Source organism: Aethina tumida, chromosome 3 (assembly GCF_024364675.1).
Source record: "Aethina tumida isolate Nest 87 chromosome 3, icAetTumi1.1, whole genome shotgun sequence".
Classification (NCBI taxonomy): Eukaryota; Metazoa; Arthropoda; class Insecta; order Coleoptera; family Nitidulidae; genus Aethina; species Aethina tumida.
This window is the reverse complement of record NC_065437.1, coordinates 18,996,665-19,009,121: the sequence shown is the minus strand read 5'-3', so window position 1 is coordinate 19,009,121 and position 12,457 is coordinate 18,996,665. Positions and strand designations below refer to the sequence as shown.

At 32.2% G+C, this 12,457-nt stretch overlaps 2 protein-coding genes across 2 annotated transcripts; one reads left to right on the top strand and one right to left on the bottom strand.

The window, feature by feature from the left end:
* The first annotated feature begins 1,461 nt into the window (after window positions 1-1,461).
* LOC109609692 (pro-resilin) lies at window positions 1,462-4,956 on the top strand. Its single transcript, XM_020026411.2, has 3 exons — window positions 1,462-1,552; window positions 3,183-3,249; window positions 3,509-4,956. Exons 1-3 carry the CDS (start codon window positions 1,535-1,537, stop codon window positions 4,840-4,842), a joined length of 1,419 nt encoding a protein of 472 aa, XP_019881970.2. The 5' UTR covers window positions 1,462-1,534; the 3' UTR covers window positions 4,843-4,956.
* A 242-nt stretch (window positions 4,957-5,198) lies between these two features.
* On the bottom strand, window positions 5,199-11,961 carry LOC109609685 (high-affinity choline transporter 1). The gene is made up of 5 exons (XM_020026402.2): window positions 11,702-11,961; window positions 9,160-9,334; window positions 8,237-8,929; window positions 7,854-8,175; window positions 5,199-7,600 (listed from the first exon to the last, which is right to left on the bottom strand). The coding sequence occupies exons 2-5, from the start codon at window positions 9,323-9,325 to the stop codon at window positions 7,003-7,005; spliced, it is 1,779 nt and encodes a 592-aa protein (XP_019881961.1). The 5' UTR covers window positions 9,326-9,334; window positions 11,702-11,961; the 3' UTR covers window positions 5,199-7,002.
* Window positions 11,962-12,457: the final 496 nt, after the last annotated feature.

Genomic DNA, 12,457 nt, shown 5'->3' with positions numbered 1-12,457 from the left:
TAGCTATCGACACCAAATGAAGCACAATTTATTGCATCCGAAAGTGTCTATAAAAGGAGATATTTTAACAAATTAAGCGATACGTGATACTACACTTTGCTTACGAAAGAAAGCAGTACTATTTTAAAGTCGGCCCAATTTATTTTTAAGTGACTTTCAAAATTACATCTAGTTGGTATAATAGTTGGTTAATTAAAACCTTTAAGATATTTTCATGCACAACCTACTTCCATTAATGGGATAATAAAATTAAGAATTTGGCGGAGAAAAGTGTTGATCATGTCCTCTACTTTTAATATTTTAATATGGAAAATGTTTGTTGTAAACAATAAATCAATTTCACCTACATAAGTGTCAAGATCTTAAGACACATAGCTAATGTAAATTTTCTTAATTATTTTTATAAGGACATCACTAATATCGGTAATTTTACGGTTGTTTGTTTCATAAAAAGAAATTGATTATTGTCCATCATTTGTATCATATTTATAATTAATCTTTTATGTAATACCACAAATATAAAGGATCACAAAAATTATTATTAGTTGTGCATATTTTTGGAATTCTATGTATTTTTAAAATGAAACAGTTCATATATTATTTCAATATTCTAAATAAATATTCCAATTATTCGAATATTCAATTATAAAAGTGTCAAATTCTGGTTATATTAAATACTATTCAAATAATATTTAGCATATTCGGATTCGTGTCCTAACTTTTAAAACCTAAATGATTGATGATTTTTAATTTTTAATAATTTCTTAACAGTATCTATAAGCACACTATAGTTAGACAAAGTAAATATTGTGATGTGAAAATTTTCTGATTAGTTTACCACTAATTTTTAATTAAAAATTTTAATTCACACTTACTTTTGGATTTTTTATTAACTGCCAAACACTGTTTATTGTAACAAGAGTCAAAAATTTATATATCTATAATTTATACATTCAATTATTTTTGAATGTAACGAATTTTAAAAAGGGACCAAAAAGTTTGTTTCCTTGTTAAAGACATGAAAAAATGCACTTGCTATTGGCAGCTCTGGGGATCTAATTGTGGTTTGTACTCCCTAATAACTGTTGCAAACAAGTATATGGTAATTGCAAATCAATTCTGTCGTAGATATAATGATCGGTCAACCTAGAAATGTGTTGAACCTCGCAACTCTTCGCGCTCTATTGACGCAAGTAATGGATCCGTGCAAGATGATCTACTCTTGGCAATCTGACCGGCAAAATACTCACTCGTGACTAACCAATAATTTTCATTGTCGCGTAACAGATATGTGATGTGTATGTTTCACACCAAGGTTACACCAATCATCCCTCCAATATTTTTTTACTGAAGACGGTGCAAGGCCTTCTTTTAGTCCATCTCCCACACCAAACATCCAAGATGTGAATAGACTTTCACCCGGTGATTTCGTGAGCCATATAAATATCTGCAGGCCCCATCCTTAAACATTGACTTCCACGAAGACCTAGTAAACACATTTCAGTACTAGTGCGTGCAAGTGTAATCCGAAAACATGCGCTTTTTGACAGTGGTAAGAATAGTGAATACTCTAGCGGTCGGTGCAACTCAAAAAATTACTAAAAGTTTTGAGGAAAATTTTACGAGTGAAAAATTTTATACAAAGACTGTATCAGTGAAAATATTTTGTTTATCAATAATTTGGGCAAAAGTGATGGATTTTTGACGTACAAATTGGTGTTTAAAATTTAGTGGATTATTTTTAAACATCATCTAAACATTTTTTATCTTGTATCGGCATTTTCGTTATTTCAATTTTACGTTAGATACGCCCAAGGAATTATTTTTTTTTATTTTTATTAAAAATTACTATTAAATTTAAATAATATTTAAAAAAGAATATTTTTATTAACTCAATTTTTCAATTTTAAAATTTTAAATATACAATTTATTGTCGGAATTAAATGATTAAAATTTTGTAAATCAATGTTTTAAATATAAGTTCAATTCAAAGAGAATGTTCGGTATATCATAGTGTAAATAAGTGAAGTATTACACATCTTTTATTTTAAAACGAATTGTATAATTTAAATCTTATAAGTATATAGTTATATAATGTAGTTATTTTTACAGTTGACAACGTGCAAAAAATATAATTATAATTAATTTTCCTTTATAAATCAATGAATAATTTATAATTAAGAATCCATTACACAGTTAATAAAATTAACTTTCATGTCTTTGGAATACACATTTCTCTATTAAATTATTTATTAATTTAAAAATATGTTAAAAAATAAAAATTCACATAAAATTAAACAAAATAATTTACAGATTTAAAAATTTTCATTAAAAAAAAACATTTTTTGAATTATGAATTTGATTTTTAATTACTTCTTTATAGAAAATTTTGTATATTTGTTTAATTTTGATAATAAATTTGTTACATTTTTTGTAAGTACATTACTAAATTAAAACTTTTTGTATTCACTGAACCCACATCATCCAGTATCACTATTTTGTAACATACACAATCATCATTATTTATTATACAATACTAGATATTTATGTACTACGAAAATAAAAATAACCATTATTATAATGCGCGGTATGTATCTGTAACAGTCAATTAAATAATTAGATTCGCTGGATGTAAATGAGAGGTTCCCCGTTCGTAATTTGTTACAAGATGCACCGAATCTACTATAAAGAATTGTAATTATTGTGTAAATATATAAGGAAAAGGAAATTCGTCACGAGAGATATTATTAGAGAAATTTAAGTCAGTTATGACAGATTGCATGAACAGTTTCATTTATTAGAAAATTTGATTTTAATTAAAATAAGTATATTTGGGTAATTAATAGATCGTGAACTCAGTAATCGAAAAAAAATAGTCAATTTAAAATTTAAAGTTATAGAAATCTAGTTCGCATTTAATAAGTAATAATGAATGAAAATATGGGTTACATCAATTAAACATTTATTTTATGATTTCTATAAGAAAATTTGTTTCATTCAGGTATGAATATTCAGTTTTACTTTTTTTAATATATAAAATTCTTTCACACTTTCCTTAAATTCTAATAAACAGTAATATTTGAATTAATATCACTTACTTTCCGACAGTCAATTCGGTAATCTACTATTTCCTATTTAAAAATTTGGATTTCATAATAATTAAATGTAATTGTTTATTTTAGAGCTCTACACTTGCACTATGCTGCCTCTTGAGTGCGGCCAACGCAAGACAACTGGCAAAGCGTGACGGTAAGTGTTTAGTTAATAATGTCGAACAATAACAATGTGGTTCCACTATAATTCATGATGAATAAAGGAGAAATGACGATTGCTGTTTACTTTCATAAATTCATTACAATATATTAGATAAATTTCTTTAATATTTTCTCATTTTGAATATTATTTTTTAATTTATTAAGACTAATTATTATACCACATGATAGTGAAAATTAAGTTTCATATGTATATTTAAAATCAATCTTACCTTCTGAATTATATTATTTCGTAGCTCCTCTTGTCGGTGGTGGTCCATCCAATAACTACTTACCACCATCCTCTAGCTACGGTGCGCCATCAGCTGGAAACGGAGGTGGTTTTGGAGGTGGAGCAGGTGGCGGTGGTGGATTCGGAGGATCAGCTCCATCCGGTTCCTATGGTGCCCCCTCGCCAAGCTACAGTGCTCCATCTCAATCTTACGGTGCCCCATCCAACGGTGGTGGATTCGGTGGCGGACACGGAGGTAACGGAGGCGGATTCGGAGGTGGTTTCGGAGGAAACGGCGGACACGGTGGAAACGGTGGTGGTTTTGGAGGTTCACCATCCCAGTCGTATGGTGCTCCTTCAGCTCCATCCAGTTCATACGGTGCCCCATCTGCCCCATCCAGCAGTTATGGCGCTCCATCATCTGGTTCCTTTGGTGGGGGTTCATCTTTCGGTGGCAGTTCTTTCGGTGGTGGTGCACCATCTAGCTCTTATGGTGCTCCATCTCCCTCTTACAATGCTCCTGCTCCATCTTCCTCGTATGGTGCCCCAGCTCCACAACCGCCATCCTCCTCTTACGGCGCTCCCGCACCTGCTCCACCATCCTCCTCTTACGGTGCTCCCGCACCGGCTCCGCCATCCTCTTCCTATGGCGCTCCTTCCAGAGGACCAAGCTCCAACTACTTACCCCCATCCACTAGTTACGGAACCCCCGCTGCTCCAGCTCCAGCCCCACGCCCATCATCATCTTACGGTGCTCCATCAAGACCTAGCTCTAGCTACGGCGCCCCATCAAATGGAGGTGGAAACGGTCACGGCGGTAACGGCGGTAACGGAGGATCTTCCTACAGTAGTCGTCCATCATCTAGCTACAGTGCCCCATCTAGACCAAGCCAATCTTATGGAGCACCATCAAGACCCAGCTCTTCATATGGCGCCCCATCGAACGGAAACGGTCACGGAGGCAACGGCGGTGGACACGGAGGCAATGGAGGTTCTTCCTACAGCAGCCGCCCATCTTCCTCCTACGGAGCACCATCTAACGGAGGTGGTTCATCCTACAGCAGCCGCCCATCCTCTTCTTATGGAGCCCCTTCGAACGGAGGTGGTTCTTCCATCTATGCCTCTAACGGAGGATACAGCAGCGGTGGACCATCTGGCGGTTTCGGTGGATCCAGCTCCTTCGGATCTTCAGGATCATTCGGCGGTTCCAGTAGCTACAGCGGATCTTTCGATGGTGGCAGACCTTCCTCGAGCTACGGGGCTCCAGCTCCAGCCCCAGCACCAGCTCCATCTCAAAGCTATGGTGCGCCATCCAACGGTGGACAGGGATACGCTAGTAACGGAGGATACACCTATTAAGAAGATGGAAGCAAACAACTTGTATATATTAGATTATTTATTTATTAGTACTTCCGCAGTATTATATACTTTTTCTAATTTTTATAAATAAAACCAGCTATTTTAATATACAAATATTTTTATTTACCTTCTAAACAAAATTTGCCAAATTTGTTACTAACAATTATTTGGATATTTGGATTTGATAATACTACTCAAATAAAAGTATTATTTTAGATCATATTATTATATTATATATACTTACCTTAAATAATGACTCACTTGGTATACAAAATATACTATATTATGTGATGGACTAATAGGTAGTAAATAGGATCATTACTTCAATTTATATTGAAAATAAATAAAATAACAAATCACTTGATACGATTTATTTTTCAACAATATTCTAGATTTCCTAATATATTACATTTAGTTTACCATAAATTTACATCAAAGACTATTTTATAGTTCAAGATAACAGTCTATTATTTTAAATTTAGTATACACATCATACCAAATATATTTTTTCTTTATATTTTATATTACAGCAACAACAGTGGTCATAACGTTTTTCTACATCGTAATATACACTACATGTGATATTTCAAACTTACAATCAATTTAACATATAGGTATAGTTTTCTAGTTACGTAGGTTGTTCACAGATAAGGTAGTTAATGCCTCTGGCGAAACCATCGATGATTATTGCTTTTCATAGTCTCACGCAATGCAAAGTGCTCTTTAGATTTAAAAAAATTGAAACGTATTCTGATTCTCTGATTTTGGGGAAGCGCAATATTAAAATCAAACTGTGTTATAAATTGTAATTATCTAGAATATAAATATATAAATAACTAGACAAATATAAATTAGGTAAATGATGGAAAGTTGAAACTATACATATTTATTAGATAACCGCTAAATGCTGTAAATCTTCCTTATTTATCTATTTATAACCGGTAATGACCTTACGCGTGTTTTACCGAAGGTATAGCTACGTTTACTGCATTCAATAAGTACATCAAAGATACACGCGAAATGCTTTCTATTGGCATTGTTCAGTTCGTCTTCACTTTCTGAAATTGATAGATACTAAATCGTTTAGCGTTGGCTTTGTGAAAGTAACAGTATTTCTTCTGTGAACATCCTGGGAAATGAAAAGTTTACATAAATAATGAATAATTTAATTTATACTTATTAATTTTTCGAATATGAAAATGCATTTATTGATATACTTGAGATATATGATATGTTTTTCTGATATGTATAGATTATTTAGTCTTTTATCCTCTGTGAATTGCCATAAAACGTAAAATTAAATTGAAATATTCTAATTATTGTTTTACCACATCGAGACATTCAGAGAAATTTTGAGAAATATACATCGAACATTTAAAATTTGATAAAAAATTAATATTAATACTGCTAAATAGACCCACTAAACAAGAGCATTTCTGCTACATTCCGTATTTATGCCTAAATTATCACATCGTGTAATGAATCACCAACGATAGCGCTAGATTCTACCACAATCAATGTTTCAAGCCATCTTTTCTGTATTTAATCCAATATTTAAAAAAGTTCAGCAGGTCTAAAATTATAAATATTTATAGCTTTGGTACACCTAGAATAAAATATAATCCAATAACAATTATAGGTATTATTAGGATACAATTCCGTACTTAAACCTCTTTAGAAAGTTAACAAGATTTCTGGGAAGAATTCGATGTAATTTGGTTCAAAATAATTACTGAAACTAAAAAGTACGATAATATTAAGACCTTAACAATCACAAAAAAGGTACAGTCCTAAAAAACGCTAGAATCGCACCTTAATTATTTATACTAACCTGTAAGCCCTTTAGGAAATGATCATATTGAAATTATTTTTTTTTACAAGACATAATGTTTAATATATTTTCATAATATTTAAAATGTTAAATTAAAAAACCTATATACATATTAAAGTCTTTTTCGTAATTGTTAAGTGTATCACATAAATATGCTTCACAAAAACTGAACATTAAAAAAACTGTTTTCGACCCAGAAAACAACTGACTTAATAACCGTCCAGCAGTTATAATATAACTATTAACCACTTATAGTTTCTACATAGCACCTATCTATCCTTGGAAATTAACATACATTTACTGCAAACGAAGACTTCTGTTTAATTAATTTATAGTGTTGTTTGGGAGGTGTCTACTGGATTAGTAATATTACGGTTACCTCCGCCACTGCTCACTGAACTTCTTAGTCTTTCAACTTCCGAAGATGGAATATCATCATCAGCCTCTAATGCTGGATTGATCCTCCCATTCCGCTCGTCCTTTCCGACTAAAGTAGCGGCTCCATATAATTTTCCCATAGCCCCGGAAGCCATCACCGACATTTGTTCACCTTCTTCAGCTGGTTCTCCTACTCTTTCTATATCTTCAGGAATATTAACCACGCAATTAAAGAAATCATATCCAGGAGCAAGTCTGCCAGTCTCGAACAACCACTTGGAGTACCACGACACGCCAATTAACGTAACCAACGATATTAACATTGCCATTGTTCGGAAGGGGAAGAGTTGCCTCTGTCCAACTTCATCGTAACCTGGATATTTGATGAGAGGATCCAAGAACATCAAAGGTTCTCCACCAGATACTCGTACTAAGAATGCTATTATGTAAGCGGAAAGGCTTCCGTAAGTGTTACAATAGTCCTTGAAGTGGACAACCATCAGAAGCTGCGGGAACAGTATTACGTAGACTAAATCGGAACACATCGACCTGGAAAAAATAAATCATATTAGAGTAGGTAAATTAACTTTATTTTGTTCTCAGACAGTGTGTTAATTACTTTTTGTCATTCTAACGTGGCAAAGCAATGAACTTTTATTGCACATTAACATATTAGTGTTATTAGAAATAAAAATTAATTAGTTATTTTGAAACTATACATTTCATTACATTACTATTTGTTTAGCAAACATAATTTAATTCAATTATTATTTATTATATGTATATAGTTATTAATACTCACCATAATCCATAAATAGAAGGTATAGTTAGAGCCATGATTGTAGCCAGAACACCGACAATTAATATTGACACCCTCATTACCCAAATGATTTCCATTTCCGAAGCCTTTTGCCTGAATATCAGTTTGTAGACATTTCTTGCAAACATTGAACTAGCTGACAGTACGCTGGAATCGGCTGATGACATTACGGCAGCAGACACAGCTCCCAAACCAAAGAAAGATACGAAATCTGGGGTTAAATATTGTAGCACCATTGGCAAAATCATGCTGGTTTCATCGGCGGTCAATGGGTACGGACCTTTATATCCGGTTTCGTTCCAAGCTGAAACAATAAAAATTTTGTTTAAAATGAGAAGCGTGATTTAACATAAGTTCAAACTAACCTGTTCCTTTAGCGATAGCACCAATAAGCACTGGCGGAATGGCCATTAAAACACATCCAATAGCGGCTACGTAAGACAAAACTTGAGCTCTTCCTGCCGACTTGCTCGACAATACCCTCTGGAAATATACTTGCCAAGGAATTCCGCCGAATACCAGTAATAATCCGTAGTCGATGTAAAACCACAACTCCTCAGATTTGACTTCTCCAATCCAATCCACATCCATCGACGACAAAGATGTTACATGTTCACTGGTCCAAGCGAACGGAATGCACATCCACAATCCAATAAATATACAAAACAATTGTATGACATCTGTGTACGCTACTGAATATAATCCTCCAAACAGTGTATAAAATACAGCTATACAAGCGCTGAAGATGACACTTGTGCGATGATCCATGTCTATAATGACACTGAGCGTGGCCCCAAGGGCAGCCAGAATACCAGCGGCCCAAAAAACTTCACCACAGAGTGCTGGCAAGAAGAGAAGCCCTCCCATACGTTCCCCAAATGTGTCCTGTAGTGGATCCAGCATGGTGATGTAACCCTGTTGACGCATTTTATTGGCAAAAAATATGCCGCCAAATGCTAAGCTCAGCGAATACCCAAAAGGCGCTTGGCACCAAACCAAACCTGATGTGTAAATAGCCTCAGCCGTTCCGTTTATGTAGCCTCCACCGACCCACGTGGCTGTAATGTAAATTTCACTGTAATTTTTACTTAGATCCAGATTGAAATTAATAATTTCAATTTTCAATACAATATAAAGGAACTTATAATATTTAATAAGAAAATAATGAAAGTCTTGGAATGGATATTTAGATACAAAATATAAAATATTTATTACCAATAAAAGTATCCTGTTTTATTGTCAACAATTAATGTAGATGTTATAAAGTGTATTTCCTGGCTTGACTTACCTGTCATGGTAAATATCCCCACAAAGAGACCAATGTTTCTTCCGGCTAACATGACCTCTTCTTCTGAGTCGTTTCCCGCTTCTTTTTTTCTCGCCGCCCATATTCCCACACCCAAAATTAATATATAAAATAGAATAATTGATATTACTCCTGCTACGTTTATCATTGTGATATTCTGCAATAAAGACAAATTTTCATTTATTTTTAAATTAATTACAATGCAATTTATTTATTTTACATAAAATTTTATTATTTTTTAAATAACATTATAATATATTCCTTGTGTAGTAACTATTAGTGAGTATTTTGCTATTTATTAATTAATTGATTGTCGAAATTTAGGGATTTTTGATTAAAAAGGTTTTACAATGATTAGGAATTTTTATAGAAACTATTAACATGAGTTTGCCACCCATAATTACAATAGAAAAGATTCTTGAGAATTTGAAACCTTTCCCTTTCATCTGATTTAAAATTGCTTAAACAATTTCACTTTCATAAAACTTTAGCTAATCAAGTTAACTGTTTTGTCTAACTTGATAATAAGCTTAATTTCGAAATATGTGTTCATCAAAGAGAGTGTAGTAATATGAGAATTAATTGTTTAATATATCCTATCCTAATTAATAATTAGTACGTATGCGAATTGTGTTTATACAAATATTGCATTGTTAAACCTTGACAATATTTTTATTATTTTAAATAGCAACCAAAAATGGCATTATCATCATTATTAACATGATACGTCATTTGAATGTAATTTCATTCACTGAGGTTTTGGGTCAAGATTAGTGTTCAAACGAACTACAGTAAGACAATCCAAATTGTTCCTAATTATGTAAAAATTGTATTGCTCACAAAATCAGCATTTAAGGCATATAAATGGCTTTTATTTTCTAAACATGGAATGAAATAGTGAAGGTTAGTTCTCTAATAAACATCATTCATTCATTCCGTTGGAAATAGCATTATAAAAATTTTAGTTTCTGCAATAATGCAGAGTTTTTATGGTTTTCGATGGAATAATTGTGGTTGGCATTCTGATATTTTAAATTTATTCTGAAGAAACAACATAAATCCGCATAACAAATTTAGCAAGTCTCTTTGGCGCAAATTTTAATAATAGACACTCGGTTCGTAAGGAAATTTAAATACTATGTTCTGCGCAATAATGATACCATTTTTGAAATAACAGAGTAACTTTTCTGATACAATTTTAAATAGTCTTTAATAATAATGATAAATATACATATTACAGATGTGTATATTTAAATTTACGTAATCGTAGAAACTTTCACATTTTATGGATTTTATCTTATTAATTCGTACTCTTTTTTTTGAATTATGTGAAAATTAAATCTGTACAAAAAACACGTTCACATACATATCACACATAAGATAAAAAATATATAATATAAAATAATTGAAAACTATAAGTGATTGTGTGATCCATAGGAAATTGAAACAATCTTTTATTTGATGCTTAGGTGTTAATTATAATTAATTATAATCCTTTCTGTAATCGACCAACAATGTGACACGCCAAGTTCAACCTTGACATGTAGGGAAGCACTCAAAATAACCATGAATGGACTATAAAAGTTATAAATATATGTTTGTAAAGTTTTATGGTATAGTAAAAAATAATATTAGGATATTCGCCTTTTAACCATTTTTTGGTTGCTCCAGTAAATTATTTCTTTTTTCTAATGAGAAGCAATTTCTCATTAAATTTACCAAGTCAAGTTAGACTGACATTTTAACGTTTAGAGGTGAGTTTAAACATAAGGAAGAGTTAATTTTATGGTTCAGTTTTAGTAAGAGTTATTTTTTATTAATGTAAATGTCAGTAATGACATATCATTTAATTCAATTCCATTAATTTTAAATATTTATACATTTAATCCATAGCATATTATAACTTAATAAATGGATTCAGAAATGTAATAATACAGATTAAAAATAATAAAATTTTAGTTACCAATATAATTAATACATTTTCTAATCTATTAAATATTGATTTGTTTAAGGGTTTTAATGAATATTATGCGTGTTCTATGAATCAACTTGAAATTAATTTTAATGTTGTTTACAGTCGTATATGAAGGAAAAAATCAATATTGTCACCACTGTCAATAAAATTCGAGACTACTACACCAATATTGGTACCATCTTTAATTATATATTTATTAAATACTACTTTAGAGTTTTATATTTGGTACATTACATCTTATTCATTTTATTAGAATATAATAATATAAACATCATATTGGCCATTTTAACTTCAAAATACACTCACGTTTATTAATTCAATGAAGATTCTTTGGAGGCATAAAAATATTGACCGTTTTATTAAAAGTTTGGAATGCTTTCATGGTATTGATCTAAACTCTTTTAGGTAACAATGTCCAATGATACAAAAGCATTTGAAGAGGTATGCGCAAAAAAGGTATAATTTGTATTACAAATTAAATAGTACATGGCTACGATAAATTGTTTATGAAAAAATAAAAAGATGACTTGTGTTAAGCATATAAATTACCTGTGAACGTTTTCTAGATGGGAGTTACTTGAAGCACTTATATATTAAAGGCGAATATACAAAAATCTTAACAAAATATATTGTATTTGACCACTTTAACAGTACCTAATTTAATTAATATTATTATTAACTATTGATGCGTGTTTGCAATGAATTAAACAGCAATCGCCCCAACGCAGGGAGGTTTTTTGAGAGGGGCTGTTTCTCGTTCTAAACGCTAGCCCGCACATGGGCGCTCTTTAACTTCATCAAATCAACACTACAGACACCCAAAGACATACAAATTTGACGCTCGCACGGCGAGAACTGTCCTGGTCCTGCGAGGTATTGATCCTGATTGTGACGTAAGCGAGGATGTGGTGTTCATTGGGCGCCTGCTTGAACGGTTCCCTTTACCTCTCCCGAAGAGATGGAGGCGGCGCATATGGGCCCATTGGAGATGGTTTTGGTTACTCCCGCCCGACACCCACGCGCACCGCCGCCGACCAGTAAGGTCGTCCTGAAGGACGAATGCCTCAATAGATGGTTTAGGTCGTTTCGATGAATTTTTATGCATGATGTTTACATTACATCTGCTCTCGTACATTTACGTACATTTATATTGATTGTCTGCCATTCACACTCGATTCGGCCAATTGTAAATTTAACTTTAACCACTTTTGGTTCGGTTTGCATTTTTTTAATAATTAATTTAATTATTCAAAATTTACATTCATTACAATATTTAATAGACTATGTTAAACTGTAAAACAAGGA

Bases quoted from the DNA above. Each gene is read 5' to 3' on its own strand.
- LOC109609685 (XM_020026402.2), bottom strand. From the start codon at position 9,325: ATGATAAACGTAGCAGGAGTAATATCAATTATTCTATTTTATATATTA. The intron at 8,930-9,159 runs GTAAGTCAAGCC...TTTACATTACAG, and splicing joins GGGGATATTTACCATGACAG to CCACGTGGGTCGGTGGAGGC. The intron at 8,176-8,236 runs GTTAGTTTGAAC...TTATTGTTTCAG, and splicing joins TGCTATCGCTAAAGGAACAG to CTTGGAACGAAACCGGATAT.
- LOC109609692 (XM_020026411.2), top strand. The intron at 3,250-3,508 runs GTAAGTGTTTAG...ATTATTTCGTAG, and splicing joins ACAACTGGCAAAGCGTGACG to CTCCTCTTGTCGGTGGTGGT.